The following is a 16,804-nucleotide window of genomic DNA, read 5'->3' as shown; positions in this document are numbered from 1 at the left end:
CTTGTTGAATAAGACCTTGATACGGAGACAGCAGGAGCAAATAATAGGCCATTTTTGGAGCTTTAGAGGCCGCAATCCATTCTTAGCGAATCAGGCCCTAAGTATCTTACCTGCATTGACCTGCACGATTATTTAAACACATTACAAATCATTAATCACACCCCAGCATTGTTATTAAAGTTACAGGAAAAGCCAGTTAACAAGGTTTACTTTTCAGAAAAAAGAGAGATTTGGGTTCAGACACATTTTTGAACTAAATAGTTTATATAAAAAATGTTGTTTCTGCAAAAGAATCCCCCCCCCCCCCCCCCCCCCCCCGCCCCTCCCCGTCCTAAAACGTACAATGCATTGGTCTCTGCAAAAATGAAAAAAATCCCTAGAAGCCCTTTGTGTCTGTTTCACATCCTGCTTGTAACAACTGTTCGTACCGATAGAATGCATTATTCATAGAAAATCAGCACAAACATATACAGTATGTGTTGCATTAAAAATAAAGAGTAAGTTTATTTTCTCAAGTCTTTGAAACGATGTGAAACACATCTCAATTAAACAGAAGTATGCTATGTTTTTTCCAGCTTCGCCTTTGCTGTGTCAGTTAGTATTTAATGTAACAAGAACGGTATATAACATAAACTAAAGTGTCCATATTTGTTTCAATGAGGGCACTTATCACGCAGTGCAACACTGAGACTCAGTGATTTCTTTGAATATAGGTGAAGGTCAATCTTTTTAGAGGCTTTGTATGAACAGAACTGAGAATAAGAGCATGTAGATAGAAGATCACACTTCTTTACTTTAACTTTGACAATTTGTGGTTATTATAGATCGCCCATCACATGACAACTTCTGCAGCAAAGCATACACCTGCTTAGACTCGGAGGATTAAGGGATACACATCTGTATTTGTTTGCATCAGAGTCACAAACATAAAGTCTGGTAATCTGACATCTGCAGCTCTGTGATTTAGTTTGACACTTCCAGTCATACACTGGTTGTTTGTGGTTAAGAGGCCAATATAACAAAGGCCCGGAGACAGTGAGCTCAATCCCACCCCCGCTTTGACGTGACACCCACTAATTCACACAAATGACAAACTGGCTCCTCTCTTCCAGATACACAGCTTCCTGGGATTGACTCGAGTTTTGGCCTTGCCCGTCTCCAACCCTTATCTTGTTAGAGACAATTGAAAAAGGCAATTACCTGCAGATGCAGCATTGTGTCTGACAAATAAGGTAATGTAGCAGAGGACAACTGGCAAATGCTCTCTTTGTCATGCTCTCTAAGAGGCCCCTTTTTATAGCGCTACACTCATTTTGAAACATTTATAACAACGTCTCCTCCGATTATTGTGACTGCAGATAGCCTTGCCCACACTGCAGACCCTAACCAACGGTCGCTCTTCAAATTTTTGTAAAAAGATCTGAATGAAGCCTTCCTTCAGCATCCTTCACCAGGAAATGTTTTGACTTTTTCCAGTTGGTATGTTGCTCTCAATTAAGCTTTCAGAAGAGGATTTGAAAGGAGGGTCACGGCAGCTTTGCTTCTCTTCCTAAACTCATATCTAACTTTGTTTGCAGTGCAGGACGGATGAAATGATTTGTGATGGAAGTGCAGACTGGAGCAGCCTGTAAATCAACAGAGAACAAAAAAACACAAATTTTATCATCATTAAATGAAATTAGCAAAAAAACTATTTATCGTATTAATTGTGCAGAAATTGTAAGGAATCTGATTCAGGTCTTGATTGAAAGTCTTTTTGTAATGAAAATCAAAAGAAAAGATGCTCTTAAGTCAATGCTGTCATTTCCATATTTGATTTAAAATGCTTAAAGAGAACATATTAAACCCTTTTTCAAACAGTCCCCTGTGGTCTGAAACATCTGTGCTGTGCTTTGGCAAAATATAACATTAACCAAGCACCAGAGGAGGTTTGTGTCCCTGTATAAACCAGCTCTCTCAGAACGCTCCGTTTTGGTGTGTGTGTCTTTAAATGCAATGAGCCCCCCCCCCCCCCCCCCCCCCCCCCCCCCAGGAGTTTTCCAGGTAGACATCACTCCTTCATTAGCGAGAATAAAAATGGCGGAACTGAGTAAAAGTTTTGCTCTAGGCTGGGGGTGGAGTCCATGGGGGGAGATATCAGGGGAGGGGAGGTTGTTTTTTTTGTTTTTTATACCAGAATCCCACTGTGACATCACAAGGAGAGCAAATTTGAAACAGAGCATTTTCTCTGTGTTGTAAGACTTATTCAGACCACAAACAAAGAACTTGATGGGTTTATTTCACATTTTGTGGGTTGGTAGACACTCAGGTTACCCAAATATATGTTCAAAAACACTGTAAAAGTGGATTTTTCATAATATGTCCTCTTTAAAAAAGCCTTACATTTGTATGTCCAAGGAGATCAAATATCCTGTTTTCATACAAAAAGTCCCTTAGCCATAGAACTTCCGATTCATTCTACTCTTATGCATAAATAGCTTGATAGCTTAAAATTCTTGTATTCCAGAAGCTTCGGTATTTACATAACTTTAATGTCAAGGTTTGCATAAGGATTATGCAAGTATAGTGTCAATTTCAATTAAATTGGACAATTGAGACAAGTCCTGAATAAGATGAATTAATTGTTGATATTCACTGTTTGAATGACAAAGACAAAATTCAGCTCAATTATCAGTAAAGCAAAACAATCTCAGAGAGATTTCTGCAGAGCTTAGAAACAAAAAGTGAAAGATCTACAGTGGTTTACAACGACTGGGGCTTAGCACCTCATTTATTGTAAAGCGCCCCTTTAATATGTTGCTTTGAAAGTGTAGTAACAAAGTGCTGAAGACGACAGACTTGGATAATAGTTTCAACAGTTGTACCAATCAAAAACCTCATTACAGTAACAAATCTATCTAAAATAAGACACACAGCTGAAGTGCGCGACAGAGAACAGACCAGCTAAAATTGTGCTCAGTTTTTTGTTGCTGCATGTGGAGCAGTTGATTAAAAAGATAATTGAATTTGGAAGCAAGATTTAACAAGGGACTAGCTTGTCTTGTTGGATAGTTCTCAGTATAAAATCGGAGAGGAAATTACATGAGTGTTCATGTAAATATTTACTCGTCAGACGATGCAACAGACATTAAGAGTGATGGCCGTGCTCTCTTGAGAAATTAAGTTACCTGTAACACACAACAACATTGCATTAACTTACACGTGTCCAAATTAACATCACTTCCACCTCAGTAGGTTTCAAGATGGAGACAGGATGCAAATCTAATTTAACTGCCTCTCCTGAGCACAACAAGGCCCGCACATTTAATTTGTATCAAGAGTTTGAGAATCCCTTTGAGGTACAGTTTCCTTCATCACACCAGCCCTACTTCTATCTGATTGTGTTTATGACTCAAATGTTGCTGCTGAAAGTAAGCGTGCATGCACCTTCACTCCTGTTCCTCTTGATGATATTTTAACAACTGTCTCCTCAATACGGGCTAAAAAAAAATCACTTGATGCAACTTTTTTAGAATTCTTTTTAAGCATGACACCCTTCAAACAGGATAATTATCTTTGGCGAGGCGCCAGTAAGCCGTAGGAGTGCTTTGAAGACATTCCTAAGAGGATATAAATAGTGCACCCCATGCAGACAATAAGCTGATATGGAGCTGGTCAGCCGTCTTCTCTCTAACCCTAGTTTTCCCACAGAAGCACAGGGCTCCGTGTGCAAGCTCCATCATATATTGTCGACCTTTCACATACACTGTATGTCCCAGATGCTTCATTGTCTGACTGCAGTCTGAGGCTGTATGGAAAAAAAGTTTAGTTCATATATGTATATCCCTTCAATCTAACCACAACATATGTCATTTAAATTAAGATGATTTTGAAACCATAATACCTTAATTTCCACAAATGATGAAGCTTTATAAAGCAGAGGATTACAGCCTGAAGCTTAGTTGCTATATGTAAAGATGTTTCAATGAATCATGAAGATTTGAAGCTGCTGGAAGTCCAGCTTTACTAGCAATAACTGTGCGCAGAGATTTTATTTTTAAGACCGAGGAGGCAGGATTATTCTATTTATGTGTCACAAGTGAGCATCCTCCCGCTTTCTCAGGATTCTCACATAGTTTGTCATGTCCAGTTCACCTTTTTTCTCACATTGTCTTCAACCTTTTTATTTGTGAGAAAAACAAAAAAAAAATACTTTAGAATTAGGATTTTTGTTCAATATAATGGTGTACTATTGCTAGGAAATAACCCACAAATGATCTCTGTCCCATGACACTAAATCCAGGTTATATAGCAGGATTGTGATGTCGCAAGGTTTAAATATTTACTGAGGTGTTGAAATGAAAAACACAGATTTATCCAGCAGATTTAGCACACTCAGCCCTCAGCTTTGCCATTGTTCTGCAGTGAGCTGGTGTGATGTTTTGGTTGGGTTGCGAGATAAAACTCTTACGTAAATTTGGGGGTTCAGTGATAAGAAGGGAGCCTTGCTGTAGCTTTCACTGCAGCATGTAAACAGATCAATCTGAATTACCTGTGATAATGCCACATATTTCCACCACATGGTGATAAAGCCTCTTTAAATCATTCCAAGAATTAATTTAACTTTCTTCCATGACCAACACACACACACACACACACACACACACACACACACACACACACACACACACACACACACACAAATGCACGCACACATGCGCACACACACACACACACACACACACACACACACACACACACACACACACACACACGCACATACAAACACTTACTCACTCACAGCCTCTACTTTCTTATCCCTCTGCTCATATCTTATAGATGAAGCGGATCAATCTTCTTTATATCCCAACACAAAACACCCACTTTGAACCAGCCTCCACCACGGGAAGCCAGCCACATTCAATTTCTCTCTGGAGTAGCTTTTTTCCCTCTGCTTGCTGCAGAATAAAATATTAGTCTCTTTCTTGTTCACAGGATCAGGTTTGCAGGACACATTATACACTGACCTATATATTGTAACTTTTATATCTCAAGTTGCACAACTGTTTCCATTTTTTTTTTTATCTCAGACCATATTTGCATCACCTAAAAAGGAAAATTATTTGTCTTTTTTGTTTTGCTCAAATTTACAATTTATTCATAGACTTTTTAATGTATTTTTTACACAACACTGCTTTTTTTCCCCCATACAACAGTAGTTAAAGTAAAATGTTTTTTTGAAGGGAAAACAGTCAGCCATGAAATGAGTTCCAATAGTTCCTTCCTTCTCAGCACAGCTGAGTGAATGAGGCCAAACAAAATATTAGTCCAAGGAACCCTCTTCGGGTTTATGTGCGTTTTGAAGTCCTGCATATGATTTTCTTGAATGCTTTCCTGAAATCCCTGTTGAAAATAGTGTAAATGATTGGATTCACAGAGCTGTTGCAGTATCCAATCCAAAAAAAGAGGTTAAAAAGTGCACCAGGGATGTAGCAGCTGTCTCTGCAGATAGCATGTAGGCTATAGGTGAAGAAAAAAGGGAACCAACAGAGTACAAACACCCCCATTACTACAGCCAGAACGAAAGTGAAACGTTTCTCCCGCATCTGGGCCACTTTAGTTTTGTTGGCTGCTGCCAGCTGTTGCCTCCGAGCCTGGTTCTTCTGCTCCGGGTAGAGCTGTAACGCCCGGGCTGAAGCCCAAGAGAGGCGGCAGTTCTGGGGAGGGCAGCAGTCCGATCCTTCCACTTTTCTCCTCTTGGTGAAGCGGTGATTGCGTGGTTTGGTATCCGACGCGCAGCAGCTCTCCTCCAGGTCGATGTCATCCAACTCACCTTGCCTCGGCTGGTTGCTGCCGGAACTCTGGCTGCTGGGGCTCTCCATCTCGAACCGGTCCTGTTTCGGGACGAAGCAGGTCTCTGACTGAGACGGCTGTCTTTCCAGTCCGTTTTTAGCCACGAACACGGTGGAGGAGCGCTGCTTGGCCACCTTATATATCTTGCAGTAAACCAGAATCATGATAAGACCCGGAGCAAAGAAGGACACCAAGCAGGAGGAGAGGATGTACCAGGTCTCATCGTTCAACAAACACTCCCGCTCGGCGTGTTTGGTCATGAGGAGAGGAGGGAAGGATATGACAGCAGATATTATCCACACTATGGCGATCATGGACTTAATGCGCTTAGGTGTCCGCTTCAGGTTGTAACTGACCGCCTTAGTCACAGACCAGTAGCGGTCCAGGCTGATAGCGCACAGGTGCACTATGGATGAGGTGCAGAACAAGACGTCCAGGGCCAAATAAAAAGCGCACCAAGTACTCCCAAAGTACCAGTATCCCATGACCTCATTGGCGAGCGAGAATGGGATGACCAGCGTGGCCACCAGGATGTCCGCTGAAGCCAGGGAGACCAGGAAAAGGTTCTGGGGCGGACGGAGAGCCCGGCTGGTCAGCACCGCTACAATCACCAACACGTTACCCACAATAGTCACCAGAATGATCACGGAAACAACCACGATGATGAGCGCAGTGGCTGAAATCGTATGTGGAAATGCAAACGCTGCGTCCGTGGTGTTCTCATCGTTGGAGACGTTTTCCACCGACCGATTATAGTGGGTTAAATCCATTCCGGCTCAATTTTGTTATTTCGTATCATGTTGGTTCTTTCGCACCCTGTTCTGTCCCAAAACAGCTAAGCCCGGGTGCGCTGGTCTGGTTTCCACTAACGCGCAGAGGTATTTCGTGCGTAACGCTCAAGATCAGTACCATTAGAGTCAAACCCACATAAGGCACCGTACCTGTATGCACGAATCGGCCCAAATAGGAAGCCCGTCATGATGATGGGTGCTTCAGATTTCCCCGACGGGCAAATGGAGTTTCGTAAATATCACAACAGAGTTTACAATCCAATGCTCCACGAGTGAAGTCGCTCCTCCGCGGTCACATAGCCGTGCGTAAAGCTGCGTTTGCGTTTTGGGAAAGCGATGCTCGCTGTGGGTGGAATGAACGCCCGTGCAGGAGTGAGGTGACATCACTCCGAGGACCAGCCCATCTCTAAACTTAAGGAGAGAGAGAAAAAGAGAGAGTGGGACTCCAGGAGATACAGGGAGGGAGAGAGAGTGTGTGTGTCTGTGTGCAAGAGAGAGTGACAGGGAGGCATATAATTATTTAGACAGTTGGGTTTAAGATTTCTTGGAACAAGGCCTTTGGTTGTTGTGTTTTATATCACTCTCACACTGTTGTTTCTATATGTTTCTTGCTTAACTTTTCTTAGCATGATGTCTCAGCATGTGGAGCAGAAAAAAAACACTGAAATATCCTTTGCTTTCCAAACTATTTTAAATCATATTTTGAAACGTTTTAAGGGTGGTAGTTATTTTTAATATGAAAGGGCCATCAAAAGTCACTGATGGTTGAGATGAAAAACAACACAGCAGGAGTTTTCTCTGAACTTTATCAGCCTGTGGGGACACCAATTAGTTGGCCATGACTTTTAAAGGAAAAAAAAAAAGGCCTTCGAGAAACACTGATTGCCTGGTAAAAATAAGACAAGTTTAGTGCCACATTTTTCATGTCCGCTTCTCTGAATGTGCTTTTGTGCAGCCATTCTCTTTTCCATTATTCATGCACAGTTATCTGGAATTGTTGTATGCTGGCGTGGAGTGGACCATAACAAAACCTATTGCTGAGGGGCTTGAATCACTTCGGAGGTCTAGTTAACATATGCAGCGGCAGCCTATAGCACCAGTTAGAAGTGAGTGATACAAAAGATGTACCCACACACACACACACACACACACACACACACACACACACATACACATACAGACCAACACCACTGCCACAGTCAGGGGTCATTGAAATAACATTGCCATGAAGTAGACAGACTGGAGCTCGGCTCACCAGATGCTCCGCACTAATTTTTATTTATTTTTTTTTTTTAAATCTATTTGTAAAGTAAATAGCATCTGCTGGAAGCCTGTCAGTTTGTGGATTTGCAGTCCAGCTAGCTCTTTGATAGATGCCAACATTGATGTTGGTGTATGTGTGTTGCAACAGTGTTTATCCTTGAAAGTGAGTTGTCTGGAGGCTCAGCGAGAACATCCTGCAGTGAGACGAAACATAGAAGTAGATTTGGAGGAGGATGTGGAGGAGGATTCAGACAGCCTATCACGCTTCCTTCTCTGTTCCCTCGCTCCCTCTCCAGCAATGAGCTCACTCCCATGGTGAGCATTAAAAACAGTGAAGATTATCTAAAGGGTGACTGTCACCATGTATCAGTGGTTTGTAGACCTTCCCTTATGGGTCTACCTGCTGCATAAAAACAAAAAAACAACACTGACCTCAGAAAGCATCATTCTCCAAAACAAACATGCTTACAGTATACAAGCAGACAAAAACAGGCTTTTGTTGTGTCTGTCTGTGTTTGCAGAGCCCGAGGGGGCTCCAATGAATTGCATATCATTATAATTATTACAAATGAGCTTGTCTTGTTATGCAATCATTTGATGGAGGATGCAATTACATGCATTTCTGTTTCAGGGTCATACAATGCTTTCTACACCTGTTACTTTTACCTTGGCAAACAAAAGTTATGCAACGGGTCTGATGTGTTGACAAAAACGGTCCAAGAGATGCCAAAATGTTTTGCCTTATATTGTCAAAGGCGCTTTCTTCTGGGAGAAACTTTGCAACAGAAATAACATAAGTGTGGACCACAGAATGTTTATTCTTTCATTCAAAATAATTTAAAGGTACATAACGCATTATTGTCAAATGTTTATCTATTAAATTCCAAACTAACATTTTAAATGTGTCAATGTGCTTCCTATGATAACGTTTTTAAGAAGTCCCTTGGACGCACACATTCATTCATTCATACTGTACCAGTACATCACAAAAAGTGCATACTAACTGCACTATAATGTACTGTACTGCAAATAAGACAAACAAATTAAAGGGGAAATTAGGCAAATGCATACACACAAGCAAATATCCACACAGAGTGGTTTGTATTGAGACATATTGTATATTTATTCATTTTTTTACTGGACCACTGCATCTCTTGACTTACTAAGCAGTCGGAATCATTTTGACTTTATCACAGAAAACAAAATATCGTACGATCTCAGGAAAACTGGATATGAAAAATAATGTAGACCGTTTTCCTTCCAGCTTTCCATACTTTCTATTCTGAGTAAAACAACAATACCCAACATCCTGTCACTTCGGATCCAGCTTCCTGTTATGATGCAGACCTCACAGCTAATGAAGGGTGTATGCCTATCCTGAGGCCCCCTGCCTCAGTGTTGATAATGTTCTCTTGGAATATAAAGAAATCACACAATCAAATCTCAGTCGTGAAAAAGATAACAACCTGCTACATTTAGCATAAATGTACAGGTGACATTACAATCTGAGCTACAAATGTGTTTATGTACTGGGGAACAAGGTGTGAAGTCAAATAAAAAGCTAATTGTTCAGGAATCGCCACTCCGCTATTATTACAGGCATGATTTAGTGAGCAATAATCTTGATGTTTAAGAGATAAGGATGTGTCAGGGAGAACTAAAATTCAATTCATTTTTGAAAGATAACTTTTTCTCCTAATGAGTTAGGCATTTATAAGGCTAAACCATATATTTATCATGACATATATTCAATTGTGTAACACACATGAGCCCCCGTTGATGCTAAAGCCAGTTGTTTACTGTCATGCTTCAAATATTGGAAGCTAATTGATGCAACAGGAATGTTGAGAGTGGCAATAAGCGAGTCACCCAAATGCCCTTAATCTCATCAGCTCATCAATCATTAGATATGCATTGTGATTTGACAACTTGTTTCTGTGCCAGCAGGTCATGTTTGGAGAGGTTTTAGTGAAAAATAAAGCTCCCAGAAATATTAATTATCTTAGCAGTAATTATTTATAGTTTATTTACACATATTTAGCACTTGATCACAGCCAAATCTCTAAGCAGCCTTTTCTCACTTACGTACTTATTTATTGACAGAGGCTTTTCAGCAAACTGTGTGTTTCATATATGTGCACGTTTTTTTTGCAGGAGACAAGTCTGCATCATTTAAAAAAATAAATCCCAGAGAAGGTAGCTGTACACAGAAGCGACTGATGGCTGTGTTTCTCACTGCCTCAATCCCCTTACTTTCCTGTTTTCCTCCAAGGAGCCTGTTTAGCCCGGTTGCTGCTGAGCCCTCTGCTGCGTTATGCAACGTTCCAGGAATAAATGGCCCTGAGGTGGTGTGTGAAAACCACATCTCAGGTTGCAGGTGACCTGTTATAGTAAACAATTTCATCAGGGAATCGAAGCCTACAGATGTCAGCAGGTCCCCATATGATAAATACTGCACCATGCACCTAATTATTTGCATCTGTGTGTGTGTGTGTGTGTGTGTGTGTGTGTGTGTGTGCGTGTGTGTGTGTGTATGTGTGTGTGTGTGTGTGTGTGTGTGTGTGTGTGTGTGTCATAGGATTCTTGGCTCTTGTTGATTTGTATACTTGTAGGTGATAGAGTGGGAGAGGACTCTTTTTCTGTGTGCGTGTATGTGTATGTGTGTGTGTGTGTGTGTGTGTGTGTGTGTGTGTGTGTGTGTGTGTGTGTGTGTGTGTGTGTGTGTGTGTGTGTGTGTGTGTGTGTGTGTGTGTGTGTCACTTTAACACCGTGATTCACATGTTCTTTTTTCAGAGCTAACACATCTCTCCACATCTCCCACCTTCTTTCTTCTAGTGTTGCTATTGCTGTCAGAGGCTTTAGCAGCTCTGGATAAATACATCACGGCTGACCTTTGTTATGTCCCAAACAAACAAGAGTTCCTTCACATTTTTCCGCAGCTATGGACAAAATCTGCAGGAATTTAAAAGCGTGACTACTGGATTAATGAAACCTTGAAGGTTATACTTGTCAGCACATTCCCTGATTTAAGTTTCAGCTCAAATTATACAAGATTGTAGCTGAAGTTTGGAATGGCTTTTTAACAGGGTAAGTTGTAGAGGCTCAAAGGTCAATGAACATATTGTGTGGCAATTTTTACACATTGCTGGCTCCTATTAACAATTTCACACTCAAGCGGGCATGCCATCTTTCCGGTAGATCATTGAAAAGGTCTTGAAGATGTTCAAACTGGAACTGATCAACTGGTTTCATTAGCTGCTCCCTGAACCAGAAAAAAAGGTTTAAAGGGCTCTATCTTCGATTAAGAGCTGTAGCAGTCATTAACACACAGCATGGGAAGGCAATCTTAAAATTCACTTCTTAGACCCTAGAGAAAAGGCTTGTGGCAAAAACACTTCAGTGAATTAGACCCTTTATCTCATTTGAAGTGAAAGAGCACATTCGTTGCTGAGGTGGCTCCTGTCCAGGCTTTTTGGTTGATTTGGTTTTCTGCCCTTCATGGCCACATCATAGTCAAGAAAACAAGCAGGGCCTTAAACAAATAAGGGCCTGTTTTGTTTAAAGATTTACGGAATCAATTCACGATATGTTGTGAAGAACGGACATATTGTGCTTAACAACAAACAACATGCAAAAAAAAATCACTAATAGGTTGATTTTACGCTGAACAAGTAGAGCAACAATTCAATGGTGACTAATAAGACACTAAGGTTTGGGACAAAGACTTCGGGCAATTACATTTAAGAATGTTTTAGATTAGTGCAGTATTTTAATAAAGAGAATGAAGATTAAAAGGAAGTTCTAACTACAAACAAGAAAGTGCAACAATTTCAAGAAAACTACAATAAAAACATATTTTACATGCATAGCAAGTCAAACGCCCCATCACACCCAACAGTATGACACTGATGTGCTTACGCATCACCATGAGAGGGAGATGGACGCAATAACAATATTAGCACCATGGCTCAGCAGATGGCATTGTCAGTCTGTTGCTCCGCCTGTTCAGTCCAGCATGACATAGCTCAATAACTATGACCAACAAGATACAAATATGATTTGTACCCTGTGTTTAGTGATGTCAGCAAATGATAGCATGCTAAACCTAGATAGTCCACAAGGTTACTATTTAACCCTCTAAATATTTATTTAAATATTTTGCTATGTGAGCAAGTTAGCATGCTGATGTTAGAATTAATAGTAATGAATAACCCGCTCAACTCCCTAACAGCACATAACGACTGGGTGCTGAATCCCCAATAAATGTCCGAAACAAGAAAAATGATTAGGACAGCCCTCCAAATTGTTATTTTAATTACCACACAGACGAGTAGACGCTTTACTGAAGAAGGGCTTCTGCTCCAAATATACGAGTGGCAATTAAAAGTTCAATTTGGAGTGCTGTCCTTGTCATTTTTCTTGTTTTAATGTTAGTATAGTATTAACCAGGAAGCAACATTAAGTACTTCTTTAACACCTCAGAGTTAATAGTGTTGTTATATATTATATTACTGAGAGTTCAAATGAAATCCTCCAATGAAAAATTCAGCAGGCGTATGAAAATAAATAGATATTAAAGTAAATATTGCAACAGTTAATCACTGTTTGTTTTGAGTCTCTGTTATCTTGTCCTGAATGTACTGATAATAATGTTTGAGTATTAGGTGGGTGGATAAATATGTATGCACACGTATGTTCAGTAGCCTCCTTCAACAAACTTCTAAAAAAAAAATGGACCCCCTCAAGGAAGCTACTTCGTAATTATTACTCTGCTTGTGACTCTTTTCAAGGTTCAAGATTCAAGGAAAATGTGTTCCAGCCGGAGGAAAGGAGCTACTCTGCAGTCTGGTGGTACAGCAGTGAATACTTCTGGATTGATTCGCAGGCGCCAGTGAGCAGGATGTCATTTGAATAGGTATTGTCTATTAATATCCTTCAGGCTCCTTAACTGATTGTTATCACTGATGATAAGTACATAGGTGGCAATGATGTTGTGTGAGGTTTTAATCACTCAATGCACAGCCCTGCTGTCCTGGGCCATGGACAGACTAGGACAGTTAGTGACGTTTCCTGTCAGGATGCGTTGGATCTCTTCCTCTGTAAAAGTTAACCAAAGTTTTGGATGTGAATTCAAGCTCCTCCACTTACTTAAGAATGTGCTGTTTCTGAGGATCTTTAATTTGTCCACCTGCTCCATCTCAGCTCTGCTGATGCAGATCAGGATGTTTCTTGTGTCCTTGTTTTCTAAAATCAATGATCAGTTCCTTGGTTTTGCTGATGTTGATAATTAGGTTGTTCTCTGTGCACCTCTCTGCAAGATTGTTGATTTCCCACCTGATAACAAATGTCATTGCGTGTGAGTCATACAAAGTAGGTTTAACGCCACATGTGATGACTTCAAATAAAGCTATGGTCTACCAAATCCCTGTTCTTACGTGTAAGCTGTGAAAGAGAAAGTAATTTACCACCAAACAAGTCTTTTATATCTCTTAACCTCCACAATTTACCACTTTTCTCCCTCTCCTGTTCTCATCTCTGCTCCTGAAAGTGAACTGTTTGTTTTCAAGGTTTCACTATGGATACCGCATCCAGGCCTAGAGCTCATTAGAACATTTATTCTGCATTTTAACTTTGGCCTTGTTCCATGTTATCTTTGCTGCAGCCTGAATAATATAATTGTGCTTTTCTGTTACCACATATAAATCACAAGCATTTCTTGCTGGAACACAGCTGGAATGCTTTCTCTATGATGCTGCACGTTTAAGAAATGAAAACAGGACAATTTCTAGTATTTGTGGGTTTTTTTTTTAACTTTTTACATTTTCTCATGTATCAGTTTAAAATGTCTATTTAAAAAACATCCTGAAGATCATAAATCACAGCCATAAGATCAATTAACTTCATTATATCAGCTTCATTTTAAGAGAATACGTATTCATCTTTTGCGTCAGGTTTGCAGTGTGACAAAGGCATCCACTCGAAGGTATCTCTCAGAAAAGATTCTCCAAAGGTCCATGAAGTTAACCCAATGTTGTCGAAATAATTTAATGTTATGTGTTTACTTTTACGGAGCGTTGCTAGACTTGGCTTTATTAGAGCAACCCAATGAATGCTCCATCTCTTCAGTCACTGAACTGAGTCACTTTGGCAGAATGAGGCGTATTAAAACTGTACATGACATACTTGTTTCTCTCCTGAGAAGCCAAAATATCTTCAGTGTTCTGACACAACATCCATTAGATACTATAGCTACAGTATATAGCTGTCGGGTGAGGCATCCTGTTGTGACACCCATCACCCTCTGGGGACACAGATTGCAGGGTGAGTCACTGGGGCTCTGATCCACCATCAGCCTCCTCTGTCTCTGGACCTGGCACGCTCTGCCAGTCAAATAACCTTGTTAGTGGTCCTGTGCTGCTCCACAGTCTGAAGCGAGAGCAGGTGAGTGACACAGTCCTGAATTTGATGGCAATGTGAAGCAAGATGTGTGGCAGGCATGGTGTAAACAGCTTAAGAGCTTGACATGGATGTGGACAGCAAAACAAAGAGATGGAAGAGGTGGTTGTTGGGTAATTTTCAAACAGTGTCCTCTTGTGACCCATCGCTGTTCATTTTGTCAGCCCTTTCTTTCGCTGTCCCTCCCATGCTCTTTTGGTGACAGCTTACACGTTGTCGTTTCTGGATGATGTTGTTTCTCTTTACCCCTTTATCTCCATCCTCTTGTCTTTCTGTCACTCCTCTTCAAACGTCACATTTCACATGAGACAGGACTCTCTGCCCTGACCATCTGGTGTGTGATTTTCTCTTCTTTTTTTGGGATGCTAAGCTCTTTTCCTGCTGATCTGTGGCAGCAATATGTGGCTGTAGAGCAACAGTCCCTTTTTTCATAATTACACCAGACCACAGGAATGTACTACTCACCAGCATCCATGTCCAAAAACTAGCTGTGATCCTGGCAAAACAAACCTACCACAGGATTAACCCTGACCTTTTCATCTGATGTAACAATGGGTTTTATATCTTGAATGGAACTACAGGTTGAATTGGATAGTGAGTATATCTCATTTTGATGCTAATTGATGATTATACTATACAGCTCATAGAAAATATTTACTTCATGTGGTTAATAGAAGTTATTTTTAAAGTGATATCTTACATTAAAAATGTCTGTTACCTTTTAAAAATGAGAGGCAAACAAACAACGAGTTCCTGACCTCTACTTGGCCCCAGTTTGGACCTCAGACGGTGCGAAGTGTGATAGAACAAAGAAACTGAATGAAACAAACTTGTTGAAGAAGCACTTCATAGACTTCTTGACAGAATTTTTCTTTCAGACACACCTTCGCAACCCACTGAAAACAGCTCCGCGACCCACTTTTGGTTCCCGACCCACCAGTTGAGAACCACCGGTTTAAATCATTATTTCTCCCAACAAAAAAAAAAACGTGACTCATGTGGCCACAGAACGCAGTTCATCAGTATTTCATAATTATTCATCTTTGATGACTTAAGCATCAAAGAATTCTATCAGACTGCTTGTTTTAATGACGCCGATTTAACACTCAAACCCATTGAGACAGAGTTTTATTCCCAACTATATTTTGAAATGGTTTTCATTCTTAGCTGTGATAAGATAGCAGATGTGATCTCTTACTTCTGCAGTGGGAAAGTGTTGGCTCACTCCTCTATCAGTACATAGAGAGCCCAGGCTGTCTGGCTGAGACAAGAAGGGATAAACAGGGTTGTCTCTCATTCATGCAGCTCCTCAGTAAACACAGATAGCTGTCTGCCTCCTCTGAACTTGCTTTTTCTTCTTAGACTGAAACTACTTGTCCTCATACTGACTGATGACTTCATTGTTGTTGTGTGCCTTTTCTCTTCAGGCATGATGTTGCACAATGACAGTGTTTATACCGTGTGTCCTTAGAAAACCTTGACACCTGAATTGTTATTATTTTCATTTCTGTGAAATGAATTATACATGCTTCTTGATGTGAAGTGAGTTTTGTGCCTTGAGGCTTCAAATCGATTCATTTACTGATTCTGCTTCTTGAATGTCTGAATTTCTAAGATAAGACTTCTATTCTAAATTCTCAAAAATGTCCTTGAGGGTCTCCATATCCTTTTTCAGCTGATACAGCTGAACGCAAACGAAAACATCACAAGCGTTTTTTTTTCTTTTGTGCAATATGTTTTTGCCTTGCAGTAGATAGTAATTGTTGGATAAAGTTTGTTTTGAAATTGAGCAACACATCTTGTGTCAGGCTGTTATAATCACTGAAACTGTCAAGGATTTTGTTCATGGTGATATACTGTAGGTACAAAGCAAGCTGCAATAAGTGGACCTAATGGGCCTTAAACTCAAAGGTCTGTTCTTCACTTAGAATGAGAAAGTTAAGAAAAACAAAGGTTGCTGCACACATGATAAACTGGGATTTGACAACTGTTGTATGAAACAGAACAATACACAGCTTACTTTACTTACCTTTAGTAGGGTCCATTTATTTACTGCTTCATAATAAATTATGTGGAACTCATAAATGAATATCAAGAATATAAGTTTATGAAAACTAGATATTTTCGTTTGTATAGGCCTATACAGGAGCAGAGTAAGAGTAAACTCTGAGACTTTTTTTATTACTGGTCATGCTGGTGACAAGCCTTTAGCTTTAGTTATAGCTCAGGCTACAGCTGGAGTTATCCCACAAGCTAGCTGTCACCTGACTTAGCCTTCCTAAATCAGTAGTGTTGCTTCCTTGATGTTGAGGTTTTCTTGCAAATTCATCATGCTGGTTTCATTTGAATAGCCTAAAATAAAGTTTCTTCTCTAACGGTTTGTAGAAAAAAATAGAAAAAGAAAAAAAAGAAGACAGTCAGGTTTATTAAACAGAATTTGCCAGTTGGATGCATTTTGCCTT

At 40.3% G+C, this 16,804-nt stretch overlaps 1 protein-coding gene across 1 annotated transcript; it reads right to left on the bottom strand.

Annotated features, from left to right (window-relative positions):
• Positions 1-2,608: 2,608 nt before the first annotated feature.
• Positions 2,609-7,110, bottom strand: adra2db (adrenergic, alpha-2D-, receptor b). The gene has a single exon (XM_061047897.1). The coding sequence runs from the start codon at positions 6,600-6,602 to the stop codon at positions 5,328-5,330; it is 1,275 nt and encodes a 424-aa protein (XP_060903880.1). The 5' UTR covers positions 6,603-7,110; the 3' UTR covers positions 2,609-5,327.
• Between the last annotated feature and the right edge of the window lie 9,694 nt (positions 7,111-16,804).

This window comes from Labrus mixtus, chromosome 10 (assembly GCF_963584025.1).
Source record: "Labrus mixtus chromosome 10, fLabMix1.1, whole genome shotgun sequence".
Classification (NCBI taxonomy): domain Eukaryota; kingdom Metazoa; phylum Chordata; class Actinopteri; order Labriformes; family Labridae; genus Labrus; species Labrus mixtus.
Note: the sequence above shows the minus strand (reverse complement) of the source record. Positions and strands in the feature narration are given on the sequence as shown.